Below are 19,589 nucleotides of genomic sequence, written 5' to 3'. Positions count from 1 at the left end.
ATTGGCAGGAGGATTCTTACCACTGTGCCACCAGGGAAGCCCGACAGCTGACTTCTTAAAGCACAAGTTGTCAGGTCTTCCTAAGGCTTGGAAATGATATAACATCATTTCCACCGCATACTCTTGGATACAGCCAGTTATGGGTTTAGCCCAGATTCCACAAGGGAATTGATGACGCAAGGGTGTGAATCCTAGGAGATGTGCTTCATTAAGAGCACCTTTGGATTATAGGTTCTGCATGATTGAAAAGACTTTTTTTTGTTTTTATAAAATATGTCTTTCCTCTGTTTTTTAAAATTTTGAGTCATAATTAGGCATGGAGTCCCCATTCTCAGGTTTTAGAGGAATTCAACCAGGTTTTCTTTTAATACTTATATGACACCATTTTTCACATTCAATTCTCTGATCAATGTAAAATATTTTTCCTGGTGTATGGTGTGAGGAATAGATCCATTTCCCCCTTATGTGGCTTTTCAGTTGTCATAATCCAGGTTTTACAAGTCTGTCTTCCCCACTGATTAAAGATGCAGGCTTCATCAAATACTAAACATTTATATGAAGTTAGGTATAGTTCTGGATGCTCTGTTCTATTGATCTGTCTATTTATGTGAAAATGCAATAATATTTTTATTATGAAGTCTTTATCATATGTATTTGGTACTGGCAGGGCAAGCTGCCCTTCATTGCTCTTCTTTTTTGGGGATTTCCTGGTGCTATTCTTGTTTGTCCTTCCAAAGGAAATTTATAGTCAAATCGTCTAGATGCAAAAAAAAAAAAAAAAATTCAGGTTTCTTCCCACTGGTTTGTTGTCCTCTGTGTCTACTCTTTTAAGGAGAATTAGCATATTTCTGATATTAACTCATCTCATTCAAGAATAAACATTGTTTATCCTTCCATTTGTTCAAGCTGTGTGTTCCGCAATAAGTAAAACACTTGATTTTCATATTCATATTATGATATAGCTATTAAATTTTAATTTATTCAGTATTTTTACTAATTTTTAATTATTGTTCAAATGTTTCTTCTGCCTTTATGAGATTAATAATATGATTTTTCTCTTTAGGTTGATAAATATGATGGATTTATCAATGAAATTTTTATAATATTACATGACCTTTCATTCTTGGAATAAATACTATTTAGTTGTGATATATTACTTTACAATATTTTGTTGGCTTCTGTGTACTTTTTTTATAAATTTGGCATTGATATTCATAAGTAAAATTGAGCTGTAGTTTTTTATGCATTTTTTTCAGGTTTTGGAATTGATGTTATACTAACATAAAAAAACGTATTTGAAATTTTCCTTCCTTTTCAATGCTCTGGAATAGTATAAGTAATAAGGTGATGATCTGAATTGTAAAAGGTTGTAGGATTTACCCGTGAAGCCTAGGATGGGTGGAATTTTTTTTAATTGGAGCTATTTTACTATTTTCTCTATTGTTTTTCTATTACAGTTAGCCTGTCTAGGTTTTCTGCCTCAAATTAGGCCAATTTGGTAAGTTGTCTTCTATAACTTTTCCATTTCATTTAGGTTTTTATATTTATTCATATACTTTTCAGACTTACTCCTTTTGATGATCATTTGACATTTTTAAAAAATTGTGTGTATTTGTGCTTTTTCTCTTTTTTCTTGATTACACTGGCTAATGATTTGTCTGCCTTGATTTTTTTATTAATTCTACTGTTTATTTCTGTCATCGAACTCATTACAAATGCAATTGTCTTAACTAGAATTATTGCTTGAGTGGTTTCTTTTTCAGAATGTTTTCCTGGTTATTATGGTCTGGGCTGCCATTTTAATTGCAAGTGTCAGAACAGTGAAATTTGCAACAGGTTTTCTGGAAGCTGCAAGTGCCTCCCAGGTTATTATGGAAGAGACTGCGAACATGGTAAACCAAGAAAATGAGTGGGCATATTATGGTGTTGATATATTTTAAGCTTTAAAAACTATTTTTTAAATCATGGAAGTAATACGTTCACATTATATCAAATTAGATAAACAATAGTTTAATGTATATTCTTGCAATGTATTTTATAGCTCTAATTTAAGTTGTGGGTGTTGACAACTGGCATGATGAAGTAATTGGACTTCTTTATTCTTTTTGGAATAGTTGTTCAAAAAAATTTCTATGGTTCTATGATTATCTAGAGTAGACACGGGCTGACACACTCAGTGGAGTCAGCTGTTGGTCTTTTTGAATGAAATCATTCTCCTTCCCCTGGCTGCCTTTAGACAGAATATAGACAAAGAAGCTGCTTATTTGTTTCATGTTAACGTAGGCGTAACTCTAAAAGATCTGCCTTCAAGTTTCCTTTGAATATATTTATTTATATCACTTCTTCATTTGGACTCAGTGTTTTCAACTAAATTGGGAAAAAGAAGAATTATGCAATAATTTGTCTTTGACATCAGAGAGCCCTGATGGACAGCACACAGAAATTAAGATATGAGAGTTTAATCTCCGGAATTAGTTGTATACAGCCTGGCTCTGCCATATAAAATATGTATAAACAAAACTTCTGTAAGTTTCAGTTTCCTCATCTATAGAATGGGGATAATAATAACACCTGCGGGCTTCCCTGGTGGCGCAGTGGTTGAGAGTCTGCCTGCCAATGCAGGGGACACGGGTTCGAGCCCTGGTCTGGGAAGATCGCACATGCCGCCAAGCAACTGGGCCCGTGAGCCATAATTACTGAGCCTGCGCGTCTGGAGCCTGTGCTCCGCAACAAGAGAGGCCGCGATAGTGAGAGGCCCGCGCACCGCGATGAAGAGTGGCCCCTGCTCGCCGCAACTAGAGAAAGCCCTCGCACAGAAACGAAGACTCAACACAGTCATAAATAAATAAATAAATAAAAAGAACGTGAATTTCTTAAAAAAAAAAATAATAATAATAATAACACCTGCCTTAAAAGGTTATCATGAGGAATAAATAAGAAGATACATGTAAGCATTTCGCACTGAGGCATGTCGTAAAAGCGTGATGAACATCAATTATTTAGAAGTAAAGAATTTATAAAGCCTCTGTAGTGATATTAACAATATTTTAAATTGTTTCCACTTGTTTCAACCTGTCTTTAGGCTCTAGAAAACATATTTCACAGAAACAAATCCTACTAATCCTTTCCAGGTTTAGAATTCTTGCCAACCACTCTGATGTTTCTTGGGTTAGGGAGTACGGAAGCAAACATCTTGTAGTTTTTGTTCATTTTGTTTTCAAAATTGGAATTAGAGATACAAAAGATGGAAAAATATATATTCAAGCCCCATAAATTTCATCCTACATGCAGTAGGGTAGCAAGTAAAATTTTGAGCAAAGGACATCACTTTGGTGAAAGAAATCTGTAAAGTGGATACATTATTAACTGTTAGGAAAAGGAACCATTTGTTGTGTCCATGTAGGAAGCTGTAGTGATAGTCTAGGATTTCAAAAATCTATTCTGGGATCAAAATGTAAATGAATGAACAGAAAAATATCTTGGAAGAACAATTGACTGTATTTGGCAATCGATTTGGACATGTAAATGAGGAAGATGTAGGAATCCAAGATAACTCTAAAGTTCTAAGCCAGGGGACCTGGAAGAATGATAGTATTATTTAGACAAATGGAAAATTTGAGCAAGCCAAACTTTATGAGCTCGTTTCTATATATAATTAAAATAGGGGAGATAAAGGAGATTTGATTTTTTTTATGTATTGTCAACGACGATTATATAAGAATGAACAGAAGAAACCCTGCACTGAATCTTCCTTTATTACTCATTTTTTTGAGTTAAAATGAGATTAGAAAATGGAAGACTATATTATATAAAATAATATATATCAAATTAGATATTTGATATATATTCTTCATCCTCATCTCTTTCGGTTTTACCTCCTTTTTCTGCTCTCTGAATGTGAGTTTTTCCTAATGTTAAATCTGTCCTGAGTAGCTCCCTTCATGCTAAAGAAGTGTCACACACATGAAGCCTAGGCAAATCCAACTCTAGGTGCCTGGGCAGGGGGATCAGGAGACACAGAGAGAGAAAGAAAGAGGAGAGAGCAGGAGTGAGAGGGAGAGCAAGAGAGAGAAAGAGAGAGTGGATAATTGAAGGGTGAGGAAATTGCATGCCCTTTCTGTTCCCAATGGTGAGTGGTGACCACAGCCCTAGCAAAAACTCAAGGTAGGGAATGGGAATCCTTTGTCTGCAGTCAAACTTAGCTCTCACGTACATCCCTCAGGGTGAGGATCTCCCTGGGCAGAGGACAATTTTAGCATTCCAAGAAATGCATTTGCTTGGATGACATAGGCTCTAAATCTAAACCAATTACTTCTGATGTTCAGACACAAAAATACTGATCTTCTCCAACCATGGAGGAAAAACACGTTATATCGGACTTACTAAGAAACAGTTCTATATCATTCTCTATAGTCTATCTAAGGAAATCTTTCAAAGATTAAATTTCACTGACTTTACAACATAACTTCTTCATAAGATGTTAACCTACTACATATGCATCATATTCTCTGTCTTCTATTTCCTTTTTCTCTCCTTTTCCTTGCTTGTCTCCCTCACACCCACTTCTGTCATCCATTCCAGGACTTTAAATATCAAGATCTGCGTGAATCACCTTCCACAGATACTCTCTTATTTATTTAAAGAATTTTAAATTCACACTAAATTTAGCCTGGATCTGAAGTTAGAAAACATTGCTATTTTAGGTGTTTAGGTTATTAGAGGGTTTTGATGAAGTCTTTGTCAGATTATAACACATTCTAGCAAATAAATTTTATCTACTTGAAGATATTTTAAATTTTCTTATGGACTTTTCTAGACTAGTTGTAGAGAATGGCACTGATATATTCACATATCTGCATGACAAATGTATTGTCAATATGCTTCTCCATGTAATTTTGTCTTGCTTTTCAATTCTGTGCTCTTCTCTCCTTCTTTGGTCCTGATGAAGAGATGACCTAGAGCATATCCTTTAATTTTCTCCTTATTTATTCTTAAGTCCAAAATAGCATTTTGACATTTTCATTTTCTAGCATGCCTTCCTGGATTTTATGGTTTGAATTGTGCTCACATCTGTGACTGCAAAAACAGAGCCAACTGTGATGCAGCAGGTGGACAATGCATTTGCCCAGCAGGTTTCCACGGCAGCCAATGTGAAAAAGGTATAGCCAGGGTGTTTTTAAGCGTTGAATGTGGGAATTCTGTGTGACTGTGAGGTCTTTCCATCTGAGGGCAAACGTGTAAACCCGAATCTGAACCATGGAATAATCACCTGAGATTTGGACATTAGAGTGACAGGAATTCACTCTACAGACAGTATAATGAGTCCTGATTTTGTAGCTGATTGGTCAAAATTTTTATTTTGCCCTAAATGAAACTATTTAATATGTCAAAACACTACGAAAGCAGTTAGTCTTCAGTGGACAAAGATTCTACTCTAAATGAGAAATATTTCATTCAATGCTTTTTTAAAGAATGACATGCATTGGATTCAGTGGTACTGAAACAGATTCAAGGGCTTTATGAAAAATATTTAAAGATGTGAATTAGGCATTTATCAGTAGAAGTAACGGCAGCCATGAATGTGGATGAAGATATAGAGGTGAGAATTTGGGCTACTCAGTTTGAAATAAAATATTATGAAACCCTGGTCCATTCAAAACAATGCCAAACCACATCGTTCTCCGTAAAGAACTCCAAGTCTCATTTTAGTCTATATTATGTTTGCTCTTGTGTATATATTGTTACAACCCCAATAACGATAATGATAATATAATGATAGCGGTAATTTGACTTTGAATCAAAGTTCTTACCCTAAAAAGGAACTATAAATTAGTCCCATATGGTGTCCTCATATGTCACTAGAACTTTACATGTAGTGACTCTTGTCCATCCTTTATTCACTTATTCATTTATTATTTAGTGATTCGATACAATGTGCATCTATTATGTGCCTGTTCTGTGTTAAATTCCGGGAACATAGTGAAGCTTACCATCTTCTGGAGAAATAGACAGTAAATAAATAACATTTTAAGGAAAACTATTTAAAGCAATACACTTGGCTGGGCGACTCAGTCTCATTCCTTAAATTCCTGTCTTCAAAAAGCTTGCATACATTCTAACTGGTACAAACCAATGTTGAAGTAACTCAACTTTAAGGCCCGAGTGTGATACCGTGTATAAAATGAAGCTTCTTTCTGAGAATTCCGAAAATTTCCTCTCTTCTTCTGACCAATCAATCTCACTTTATCATCCCACTTTGCTCTTGTGGAAATTGTATCTTTAATCTCAATTTAGGCGCATCACTGACAGCTCAAGGAGTTAATTTTTCAGCGTTTCTCTTTCCTGGGTAGAGTGTTCACCTGGAATATTTGGAGACAATTGCCATCAACTTTGTGATTGTGAAAGAGAAAGCTCCTGCCACCCAGTAACTGGGAAATGCCTCTGCCCACCTGGAAGAACAGGAGCCCTATGTGATGCTGGTATGAACCAAAGCACTTTAGGATGTCTCTCTGACTCCTAAATATATATTTAGAAATATATACACACGTATATATCTTGGAAATATATAGACATTTTCATACTAAAAACATTATTCAGTTAAAGAATATCGCCCCACCACTGCTTGTCACCTTGCCTTAGGGTATGTAGTTGTTACGTTGTAGGCACCCAAAATCAGCAGCACAGCTGACAGAGAGTACCTTGTAAGTACCTCAAAGTGTGCAGTTAAACACTGTGATCACAAAAGTGATTCAGAGAAATAACTAGAATTAAGGCAATTAAGGTAAGGTCCAGGTGGTATTCTTAGGAACCAAGTTCTCAGCTATTCTTTGGGAATTGAAATTGATACTTTTTCTTTTCACTCACAGGAAGAATAGGCTTGAGTGTAAAATTCTAATTCCTCAGGGACTATCTTTAAAAAAAGAGAAAGTAGATTGAATGAATCATTGACTTATCACTTGCTATTAAACTTAACGGATGCTTACTAGATGAAAAGGTTTTATATTAAATTCATAATAGCCCTGAAAGACTGACTCTGCCACTGATATGACCCAAAGTAGAGCATTTAACCTCAGAATTTACCTTCCTCATCTGCCAAAAAGGAGGGTTGAGGCTATGTATTTCTAAGATCATTTCCAGCACTAATCTATGATTATGTAACCTGGGATTTCAATAATGCCGAGAAAGCCTCAGTAACCTTCCAGGCCACAGGAGAGTGCTGGTCACCTGGCACCATCTCTCCTACCCCACCTTGCTTCTGAGAAACAGCAATAAAAACTGCTTTCTTTGAATGCCAGGCACCATTCTAAACACTTTGCTTGTATTCATTTCATCCTTACCGCAACCCTATGAGATTGTTGCTCTTCTTATCCCATTTGACAGATGAGGAAGCTGAGGCTCAGAAAGGAAGAAAGTGGCAGAGCCAAGATTTGAACCCAGGCAGTCTGACTTCAGACCTTGGGTGATGCTATTAGTAGACAATATTGTATCTATGTATATATGTAAATATCTGTATCTAGTCCAGAACAAGGAACCTCCAGAGACTCATTAAGAGTCTTGTATTACTTCCTACCCCTCCTTCTTCCCTTTTGTGTAGACTTATAGGATAAGGCCAAGGGGTTATGAGTAGTGACTCGGAATCCTTTAGGATCTTCCAACTCAGAAGCTTATTGATATTGACATTTCTTTTCTGCACAGCTGCTTCATTAAAATCTCTAATTCTTGTGTTTCACTGCACTACAAGTTTCCTGAGAGTCACATCCATGTTTACTTGTCTTTTATCAAAAACGTTTAGAACCAAGTCTAGCACATGATAGCTTTCAGCAAATTTTTGTTGAGGGAATTCTTGCTTCCCTTCTCCATGTTCTTCATGGAGTCACAGTAGACAGAAGTATCTGAACTTTGTGAAATCTAAACTAAATCTGTCAGAATAAACATCCACATGACATCTTGGTGAAGCCACGGTAACATGTCACCAATGAAACACTCACTAAAGGCAGTGCTTATAGCATTGGTGCTTGCATCTAAATCCTAAAGAAAACCACTAATGTGTATTGAATGCGTACTATATGCCAGGCATTTTCACTTATACTAGGCGCCTTTACTATTATCACCATACCCATTTTATAGATGAGGAAGCTGGGAGCTGAAGCACAAAAGAGGTTAAGTAACTTTCCCAAGGTTACACAGCTAGTAAGTGGGAGCTTGGGGATTTGGAACAAGCAATCTGGACCCAGAGCTAGACTTTTAACATCCCCACTGTACCGCCTCTCAAGGAAAAGAAAGGGATAGGACTTTTCGGTTGTCAATCTGCATTGTCCATTAACCACACGTGCTACTTAATTGAAATTTAGTTTAATTTAAAATTCACCTCCTTAGTCTCACATGACATTTCAAGTGCTCAGTGGCCACACACGGCTAGGGGCTACAGTATTGGATAGCTCAGTATAGAACATTTTCGTCATTGCAGAAGGTTCTATCGGACAACAGTTAGCAATGACTTAAAACTAGCCACTAAACCAGGAGAGCTTATAGACAGGCCAAAAATTAAAGCCTCACTCTATGGAATTTCTGTGGACTAAATTCGCTATCACATAGTCTCTTTCATCCACAAGTAAATTGCCATGTGACAGTGGACGCTATGTATTAACTTGTCCATTCTAGGTGGGCACCTCAAGGCCTCTCTTGTCGTGAGCTCTTTGGGGTACCCATGGCCTACACAGACATACTGCAGGCTCTTTTATTTGCATTTTTATTTTCAATTAAGCACAGTTCATCTGCGATATTAACTGTGAACAGCTGTGTCTATGCAGGCACTATAAAGATAAAAGACCTCATTTTAATTTGAACTCTGGTAAAGAACCTATTAAACCGCCATAATATTAATTCATAAAAGAATGTAGCAGCTTTTTATTGGATTACTTCCCCACCCCCTTGGTAAATTAACATTTGCCGACATTCAAACAGATGTCTTAAATACACATCGTTATTAACATGAAAATGCGGTATTTTTGTAAATTAAAATCAGATTCTGAACTGCTCAGTAGAGATCCTGACTCATAACTCTTTTTCAAACAAGAAAACTAGGTCTTACCACCAAACTAAGTAATTCTCCCACACACTGGACACAGGTGGTTATGTTAGGTTAAATTTGAAATGACACATAGTTTTTTTTTTTTTTTACTTTCATAAAGTTTGATGATTTAAAGAGAAGATTCATTTCAGAGCAGTATTTGTGTCGCCTCCGAAGTTCCTTTTACCTACCTGTAGTTCCTTGATTTAGGAAGGGATTGAATTACTGTTTGCTCACACTGAAACTCTGTAAAAAAAATTGATTGCAAAATTGATATATTTTCCATTTATCTCACATTTAAAATATAACTAGTTAATTAAGATGAGAGCTAGACCATACTGTAACCTACCTTCATTATCTGAGAAAGAAAAATAATATCAAATAAACATCCACTGCTCGTGGAATATTCAGGGTGACTCTCCAATCCAGCAAAGAGAATTTTGAGGCAATGAAGAAATGTTTAACAAAATTTGCTCAGACTCAGAATTTGCTCTAGTATCTGTATCTTTATATTTATATCAATATCTCTACATTTTCCACTTTCCACTTCCTGATTTGGGCTTTCTTCTACATATGCTTGATACCTTGTGTCTTTCCACATCATAGTGCAAAATGAGGAATGAGCACTAGATGAGAATTTAGAAATCCAGCTCTGTCATTTACCAGGGATCTAACGTTTGAGAAGGTCCCTTAAGACATTCCAAACCTCAGTTCATCTCTTTCTAGAATGAGAGAGCTTACCTCACTGCCTCTCCTACCTCAAAGGTGTTTGTTAGAACCAATTAAGATAATGTATTAGGAACCCATTTTGAAAAATGGCATAGGGCTACCTGACTGTTATTATTGCAAAGTTAAGTTTCTCTGGTCCTTAAACATTGGTAAATTGAGTTATTTCCCAGTCTTGCCTGACTGCCGAGGAAATGTGAAACCATTTTCTGTTTCCATGGGCTGGGCTTGGCTTTCTTCCCAACCTCACAATCCTTCAGAAACAGAACCTGTTAATTCTCTGCTAATTCCCTGCTGGATATCAGACTAAGACCAAATGCACAGGCAGGGGTGTGATGTTTGAGGGGGCCCCTTTTAGTCCACGTTTCATTATTTTGATAAAGCTAACACTTAATTCCTTTTCTTCATTTCTGTACTGGTTGCAATCACAATGCAATTCAACTTAAAGATAGTTATAACCCTTTAGTACATATAGTATTATTTTACACAGGGGATCTATGGCCCTTTTGACATATTTTAAGAGATGAAAGAGTTGAATTTACAGTCATTTCCTTTTCAGCAACATAAGCATAAATAATTGTGTTTTCAACATAAAGACAAACTTCATATATTGTGTATTCAGGGTGAGTTTTGCCTTTTTCTGGTCTCAGGACAACTAATCCATTTTCCGTGTTTCCCTCACAATGCACTGCTATTGAATAATCTAATTCTGAGAAGGCACTTTAAACATATAAGTTGCTGTCCTGTCTTCTCGTCTTTTCGATTTTGTCACTAGCTTCCTTGACACTCCCCAGCCTCCTCCTGTTTTCCATTAAAGTCCTTACTTTTCTTATATAACATTCTAGCATGGGAAAAAGATACCAATGGTTAACCAGAATTCTTTACAAGCCTATCATTATCTTATTGCATTCCAAGACATAGTAGTAAAAAGACTGTATGATAGAAAAGCATATTTGAATTGGCTTTATTTTTATTTTTCCCTCACGGAATGCAGGTCAGGCCAGTATGGACCCAACTGCTCTCTGAAGTGCCAGTGTGTCCACACAGCTCACTGTGACCCTCTCAATGGGAGCTGCACTTGCCCCCCCCCACCCCCAAGAGAATGGGTCCAACCTGAGAGGAATATGGTTTGGACAATCCTCAATAGCCAAACACTAACAGATTCTCAGTGGATGAATAGAATTTTGCTGAGGTTCACCCATGGTTCATCATCTTAACTTTGGCAGAGAAATGTACTTACTCAACCATCTTCAGCCCAGCCTTGCCTGTTGTGAGGTGAAAAACAGGACATCTCAACTTTATGGCCTCCAAGCATAAGTTCCATTCTCTAGCCTACCCTTCCCAACTTCCTTTTGCTGCAGAACATGCCCAAGAAAATGAAAATGTTTTTTCAAGATCCCAAATCGTAGTAACATTTTGGACTAATAAATGAAACTTTTTATATGCACAGGAGGTATTTAAATTTGGAAGTAAGAACTGCTTTTCAGTTCAGGTTGGACTGCACTGAAATATTCACACCTATTTACTGAAGACCTCAGTGGCCATTAAGTAAGCTGGGTCCTCTTTAGAAATGTCTAGAATTTCATCTATGTGTCCTCGGTATCCTGCTTCACAGCTAAGTCAGCTTCAGATTGTTAATGCATTGTATTTCAAACATGACTTTTGGTGTGGGAGGCTATTAAGACTTTAGCCACATAAATATCAGGGTAAAAGTATGAGGTGCAGACTTACAATGAATCATCAAAATGTTTAGTGGTGTTCTCGCCATCACTGGTCAGCAGACAGGAAGAAAAAGTGAGTAGAAGTGATCAAGGCAAGTGCTTAGCCTGCTCTGAGGGACACAAATTTCCCATGGAGTAGGGCCTGCCTGGAAGGAGAATTTTAATCTACACTGTAATCTTGACCCAAATTGTTCATCGTTTAGGTCAACTCTACAGCATTTGTAAGCATAAGCCCTGTGATGAGCCCCAGAAAGACACAGCAATAAATATGATTGTATTTTTGCTCTCAACTGGTTTATACATGTTTAAAATTTCAGACGACTGGTTAATTCACTTTAGAGAACAAAAATTTTCGTGATTAGAAATGTTGTTACTCATGTTTATCCATGCTTTATTGGGATAAACATAGAGAATACTGAAATTATATGACTAGATATTTGACTTATATACTGTCTAGAGTAGTTTTTAAATCAAAATCTATTTAAGATAGACTTGACTAAAGGATTTATGAAAAATACTTGGTGTTATCAATTCAGTAGAGTTTCTGAGCTTTATTTAACATTTATCTTCCTATATCTCCGCACATTTAACAGAGATATAGCATACCTATAATAGACAGCCGTGTCAAATTTAATGTTATTAAATAATATGAAGGACTTGATTAGATAACTTCCTAAGAGATTACTTATAAATTTGCTTTGGTCTTAAAAAAGCTGCAATCAGCTTATCCTTTTCTATTCTCTATCTACAGTATTTGAAATTAAAGTTTTTTGTTTATATTTAAATTCATTTTAACTATTTTTATCCAATGAATGGAAAACTATGCTTTATTCTCAATATTTGCTCATTTTCCCTACCTTTTACTTTTCAAGCTTCTCTCAGCTATCCTCATCTGACCTGCAAAGAGAATAAGATATATAAAAGCAGCATTCTTTCTTGGGCTGCCATCCACCACTGGACTCCCTTCATTTCAAGACTTAAAAAAAAACAATGACTGCAAACAGGGAAGAAAAGCAAGACACCAGGTTTCTCTTCCTTACTAGAGATGTTGTTATCACCTAGTAAGACAGACAAGAATTCGGCAGGAAAAAAAAGTAAGAGATTTCTTTAGGTTGAATTTTTTCTTATATACTGCTTAACTCTTTATAAATGAGAAGCCACATGTAAACTGTTAAGCATGATTCTTGGCAAATGGCAGATGATCCATATATTATCTCCCTTCATCCTCTTTTCCACCCCAAGCTCTAAAACTAACTATGAGAGTGGGAAAGCAAAGTCATAGCATAAACCTGTATTTGCACAATCACGTGACCCTTTACACAAAGTGAATTTCACTTTCATTGTTATACCAGTCAACAGGAACCAATGCAAGTTACTGAAGCCCCTTTTCTTTACAAAATTGGTATAGGTTTCCCTTTCATATCAAAAAAGAAAACAGAAAAATATTTAAAATCCAGAAGGTTTCCATTTTACTTTTAGTCACCTTGAAGAATCTTAAGTAGGACTCTACAAAAGTTAATAGTCATGTGGTAAGTCATCTGTTCTAAAAATATTCCAGTTCTTCTCTTTGAGGACACTCAAAGTAGTGTAGATGTCTAATAATCATTGTAGGGCTTCCCTGGTGGCGCAGTGGCTGAGAATCTGCCTGCCAATGCAGGGGACACGGGTTCGAGCCCTGGTCTGGGAGGGTCCCACATGCCACGGAGCAACTGGGCCCGTGAGCCACAACTACTGAGCCTGCGCATCTGGAGCCTGTGCTCCACAACAAGAGAGGCCACGATAGTGAGAGGCCCGCGCACCGTGAGGAAGAGTGGCCCCCGCTTGCCACAACTAGAGAAAGCCCTCGCACAGAAACGAAGACCCAACACAGCCATAAAATAAAAAATTAATTAATTAATTAATTAAAAAAAAAAAAAAAGGAGGTAAAAATAAAGACTTCCTGAACCTTTAAAAATCATTGTAGGCAATGACATTTCATTCATGGACCAGCATATAATAAATGTTAATCTTAAATAATTTAACAGATGGAAAAGTATAAAATAGAATTTCCTTGCAAAATCATATAACAGAATTTTAAAATTCATTTTTTAAATAACTGGCATGTTAAAATGCTTTAAATTAAGAAAATAGTATACAATGACCCGCATTTCTGAATAAATAAATATAGCATACGTTTTACTTCTATAAGGATTTACCTGAGCTTTCTACATGTCAACAGCTATTCAGGTACAGTAAAGTGTAATTTGGCTACCAAGAAATAATTTGCACAAAATTTTAAAAAATTCAACTGTTGTTTAAAATGAAGCATGATTTAATAGGCATGTCCTCTTTATTTATTTTTTTAAAATCTTTACTGGAGTATAATTGCTTTACAATGTTGTGTTAGTTTCTGCTGTATAACAAAGTGAATCAGTTATATGTATACATATATCCCCATATCCCCTCCTTCTTGTGTCTCCCTCCCACACTCCCTATCCCACCCCTCTAGGTGGTCACAAAGCACCCAGCTGATCTCCCTGTGCTATGCGGCTGCTTCCCACTAGCTATCTGTTTTACATGTGGTAGTGTATATATGTCCATGCCGCTCTCTCACTTCGTCCCAGTTTACCCTTCCCCCTCCCCATGACCTCAAGTCCATTCATGTCCTCTTTAAAGTCCAACATCAAATGAGAATCACTGTCATTGGGTAGAAATACTTTATATTATTCCTTCTACTTTCCTTACCTATATAATCTGCCCCTTAAACGTAGACATGCTGACCCCAAAAGAAATTCATCCACCCATAATACCCCTTTTCAAAGGTGCCTATGCTGTGATGTTTCAGTCTCTCTCGTTTGAAATACAACATCAGAGTGGGGATTACTATGCTTTTCTGCGATAATATAGCTCAAGTTTAAAGAAAAGTGAGCAGATGTATAGAAGTGCGCTGGCTAATTTGGAGTCTCCATCTAAAAAGCCTGGGATATACCATCTCAGTTTAACACCTAACTTTCCCCTTACTCTTTCTAACTTCTACGTTCATTTATGTAGTTTTCCAGATGAGACAGCTATTTGACACAGGTTAAATTATTTTTAGAGAACTTGGAAATCATTCGAAGAGTTAGTGACAAGAATGGCATTTCCTTTGTTAGAAATAGCAAAGAGGGTTCGGCTTCTCCTGGGCCTCTTTCACCTTGGTTTCTCCAGGACCTGGTAATACAAATGTAGCAATAATTTAAAAAAGCATTTTGATGAAGTGAACAAATAATAGCAACTGTCTACACTCTAGGAGTTATGTATGCAATTCAGTTGAAATAACTTTTCATGGTTCTATAACAGAAAAAAAAATCAAAGTAGCTGAGCTTTTAAAGTAGATTTCAAAGCAATTCCAAAGTTTTGACTCTTTTTGCTAATCATGTGGAAACTAGTTCTACTTTTTCTGCTTATATTTTAGTTTTTCTAAATCAAAAAACACAAAAACCAATAATTAAGGCCTAGGAAATATATTTAAAGGCAGTAGATATCTCTTTTCTATATTCTTACAAATACTGACATGCTCTTTCGTCTCTAAATCTTTTGTCAGGATTATAGGAAACACCATTTAATCACTCCTCATTTTAATGTTTATGTGCAAATAGCTCAAATTTTGAAGAATATTAATTCAAATGACAAATATTAACATTTTAATTAATATTCTTCCACTGGATATCTTAAAAATATATAGAAAATTTCATAATGCCTCTCCTTGGAAAGAATGTAAGAATAATCTATGAAATATAATTTTATTGCTCAGACTTCATGAGAAAAATTCAACAATAATCCATCAGACAAAAAGATTCATGTGAAGAATTGGATATTAAGTGCTTAAGTGTTGACAATATTAGTCTCTTGAAATGTAGAGCATTGGTTTGTGAATAAAATTCCATATGTAAGATTTGGATGAATTTGGTAGCTAGTGTTTAGCATGTATTTGATGAATAATGGAACTGGTAACTGATTAGATATATAAATAGTCCACTGGTAATATTTCAAATCATTTATTGATTGAAAAATGGCCTTCGCTAGTGTCACTTTTTAAATATTACCTAAAAAGCAATTTTCTGTATTTTTTAACTCTCTTCTGAATTTACTAATTCACTCAGAAATATTTATTGTCTACAACACTAGATACTATTGGAGGCATGAAAAAATAGTGGTGAGCAAGATGGATGTGTTCCCTGCCCTCATAAACTTACAGTCTAGTATACGATGTTAGCCAAGGAGAACAATGTTATTAAACATTCTTATCTTTGCAGTGAGTTTTATAGTTCATCAATCCTTTTAGAGTTCATTAATCCTTTCCTAAGTCTATTTCTCACAAATGTGTTAATTCTCCTATATTAATACACACTTTGATAAATCAAATGTATTCTACCTAACCTTAAAAAATCCACACACCAGGTTTTACTCTTAATGCCACTACAGGAAATGAAATATTTTTTAAAAACTCGTGAAATACCATTTTACATTTCTAGAAAACTATATTATTTTTTGTAATGTAAAAAGGAAGTCCACTTTCAAATTTGTTATTGTAGCTCTAACGGCATGGAGATTTAGGTAGTGGAAGTAGAGAAAAAAAAGGAAATATTTCTCTTATTCTGAAAAATGTCATGTTCTTTCAGCATCCACTACTGCATTCTCTGTCGGTCAAGATGAGTGTTTCCCAGTGAGAGAGGAAAGTTTTTAGACATTTTTAAGAATCTGGTTTCATAACAAAGCAAGTAGTTCTCTCAAACCTTAAAAAATACTTGCTATTTTAATGATATCGGAAAACAAGATTAGATAATTTCTTTTTTAAAAAAATTGGTAAAATACACATAACGTAAAATTTACCACCTTAACAATTTTAAGTGTCTAATTCAGTGGTATTAAGAACATTCACATTGTTGTTCCACAACCACCAAGCATTATTTCTTTTTTTATAGGAAGAACTTCTTGATGCCAGTTGCGTAGTATGTAGAGTCCTCAGCACAAACTGTTGGTCTACTTGAATAACTTAATTGTATACTGCCTGCACTTGTGAATTTTTTCATATTTTGTGAATATTTTGATTATTTGAAATTATGCTTTCTATAAGTTTCTTCTTATTTGCTAGGCATTTCTGAAACAAAGACATTTTTCACCTTTAAACAGTTACACTTTTCTGAAAGATCGTGCAATTAGAAAAACAGTCATTGTTTGCTAAGCGTATCACAGTTGTAGCGCATCCATTTTTTCGTTTCTAAACATATTGAAAAAACATCAGACAATCAGCAAATTCATTGTGCTCTATGAAATATTAATTGAATTTGTAATTCTGTTTTGAACAGCCCTCATGAATTTCCCAAATTTGTACCCTTTTCCTAAATATCTGCTCCCCGGAGGCCACTCTGGCCTTGAGGCAATCACAGTATCAAGGAAATGGTACAGAGGCTCTCAAGGCCTTGAGGCCTCAAGCAATGAGTGTTCCGTGGAATTAAAAAGTAATCGTATTTAATAAAGAGAAAAGGGGGGAAGGAGAGGAGAATTGCTTGAGTCTTATAGTCAAAACAACACCAACGACTAGAAAACTCTGGGTTAAACATAGATTAAATAGTATACTTCACTGAAATACTTGTTTGGAGCTCTAATATGGATTTGTGAATTTCAAATAGGAAGACACAGTATGCAAAGAATTCCAAATTTTTTAACTAGGTAGTTCCTTTTTTTTTTTTCTTTTACGTAGTTCCTTTTTTTAGGAGCGTTTTGAAAAACAAGTGTCCAAAGAAGCACCATTTGTGAAAAATGAGAATAAATGTATAGTTGAATGAGTCCTCAAAATCATGCTTGGTCTGGATATCCTGATCAAACAATTTTATGGTGTTTCTAGTAACTGCTTGAGAGGATTCTAAGCAAGGCCTATATTAGTTTATAGTTTCCCACAGATCTGCTATGAGCCAGTAAGTATTTCTCAAAATGGAGCTTTGAAATGCAAGTAAGATATTGATGAAACTCTTTTAAAGAGTTCTGCTTTTCTTGTTTGTCAAATTAATATGAGAAATTGAGTAAATGCTTTTTTAAACATTAAGGACAATTAGGAAGATGTGAAATAAATTGTATTCTTTTTAAATGAAATATTATAAAAGTTATACAGAAATATATGTTAGAAAATAAAAGGCTAAGGTTTTGCTAACATCTGGGCATTTTATAGTAGTTTTATATACCATATTTTGAACAACCCATGAGGATTATTATAAATGTGTTAAAAATTCCAAAGCAAGAATGTTTAATAGCACACTGGAATGAACATAATTTCTTTTTGAGAATTGCCAAATGGTTACATAAGTTGTTGTCATATCATAATTGAAGTATGTGGACTCTAGTGATACTAGAGTTATTATGATCTATTATTCTTCACTAATGATCATCATATCATTTATTAAAAGTTTAACATAAATTAACCCCAATTCTATACACACACACACACACACACACACACACACACACAGACCTATTTATGCTCATGGTGGTGAAAAGTTGTGGAGAATTTCCATCTGGATTATATATTTTAGACACTTTCTGTTAAAACTCCATTAAAAATTCCAAATTATTACAAATAAATGTATAGGCTGTAGTATTCAGAAAAATCATCTTCCTCACTTGTAAACAAACACCTCCAGTTCTATGTGACTTTATGTATATACTTATTTAAATTTAAAAACTAATAAATTGCAATCCCATATGAATCACAATTCATATCAGTTCAGGCTAAAATACATCTTCCGTTTGTAATATGAGATACCATAACCTAGCTATATGGTGTGTTAGATAACCAAGCAAAACAAGGGTGCAACACTTCTGGAATAGAGAATTTTGTATACTTGGAATCATAGAAGCTCAGAATTGGAAAAGACCTTAAAGCTCCCCTAGTCTTTTTTTTAGGCAAGGAAACCGAGAATCACAGGACCAAAACTTTTTCACCTCTTATCTCCCATCTTATGTCTTTCATCTTTTGCCTTTTCCAAGACATATGAAAGATTCTTCTGGCTTTGGAGAGTCAGAGAACTTTGCTTTACAGAAATTCCTTTGAATTCTAGCTTTGGTGTCATAGACCTTCCCAACTTTCAGTGTCACCATTTATTAGATATTGATGCTATATCTGGGAGCAGTAGTTTCATGCAGATATAAGGAATTGAAGCCAAGGAGAGGTTCATAGTCCTGTAATGATTTCACTGCCCTGTGAATTTTAAACATTTTTATATTGTCTTTGGCATATATTATTCAAACCTTATATTTTATATGTTTAAAAGACAGTTTAGCCTACATATAACAATATCTTAATTAACCACAGCTATCAATTTCTATAATGAATGATAAGCACAATTCCTAGATTCAATCCACACAAACATTTAAGTTTAAACATGTAATTCTTAGCAATTATACTCCAATAAAGATGTTAAATAAATAAATAAATAAATACCTACATAAATACAAAAATAAAAATAAATATGTAATTCTTTAAGTTTATTATGTAAGTGCCAAAGAAACCTCTGAGAAACATTATTAGTAATACCTCCACCTGTAGCCATAAGGAAAAGTTGCATTAACTTTTTTTTCCATTAGTGTGAGAGCACTTGAAATGGAAACCACAGTGATAACAATGAATCTATTCCACATAATTTTAACTAACCAAGTGTACTGCCTTATATTTTACTTACTTGGCAAAGATATATTCAAGGTAATTTAAAATAATTAAATAAAAATGAGTAATCTGAATATGTGTATACTTCTAAAGCAATGGTTACCGAATTTGATGAGGAAGCATCTGAATATCATGGTGATCAAGGTAGAATATGAATTATTAGGATATTTGATCATATTAATGAGTTGGAATCAGTGCTTCTTAGAGAAACTATAACTCTATTATAGGTACATGGTGCAAAAATCTTAGACATGAATATATATGACCACATTTATTAACTGTCCAGTTAGGCACAGTCACCTTTCTATACGTATTCATAAAATACACATTTTATGATACTTGGACATTCACTTTGTCAGACTCAACAATTATCAGGCATCAGTTTTTTAAAGGA

The 19,589-nt window shown here is 35.0% G+C and overlaps 1 protein-coding gene and 1 long non-coding RNA gene across 3 annotated transcripts in view; one reads left to right on the top strand and one right to left on the bottom strand.

Annotated features, from left to right (window-relative positions):
* LOC309629771 (uncharacterized protein) overlaps window positions 1–5,112 on the top strand; it is an 80,138-nt gene extending 75,026 nt beyond the window's left edge. The window contains exons 5-7 of one of the 2 annotated variants that reach the window (XM_082394286.1): window positions 1,458–1,498; window positions 1,764–1,892; window positions 5,031–5,112. In XM_082394286.1, the coding sequence (XP_082250412.1) occupies window positions 1,458–1,489 (32 nt within the window). In that variant the 3' untranslated portion in view covers window positions 1,490–1,498; window positions 1,764–1,892; window positions 5,031–5,112. Of the gene's footprint in view, window positions 1–1,457; window positions 1,893–5,030 lie in introns of both variants that reach the window. The other variant, XM_082394285.1, reaches the window with a different exon arrangement.
* On the bottom strand, window positions 2,190–18,508 carry LOC309629814. Its single transcript, XR_014245234.1, has 3 exons — window positions 13,454–18,508; window positions 2,905–13,093; window positions 2,190–2,571 (listed from the first exon to the last, which is right to left on the bottom strand). It is a non-coding gene; the product is annotated as an uncharacterized lncRNA (long non-coding RNA).
* Window positions 18,509–19,589: the final 1,081 nt, after the last annotated feature.

Source organism: Balaenoptera borealis, assembly GCF_965194805.1.
Source record: "Balaenoptera borealis genome assembly, chromosome: 5".
Classification (NCBI taxonomy): Eukaryota; Metazoa; Chordata; class Mammalia; order Artiodactyla; family Balaenopteridae; genus Balaenoptera; species Balaenoptera borealis.
Note: the sequence above shows the minus strand (reverse complement) of the source record. Positions and strands in the feature narration are given on the sequence as shown.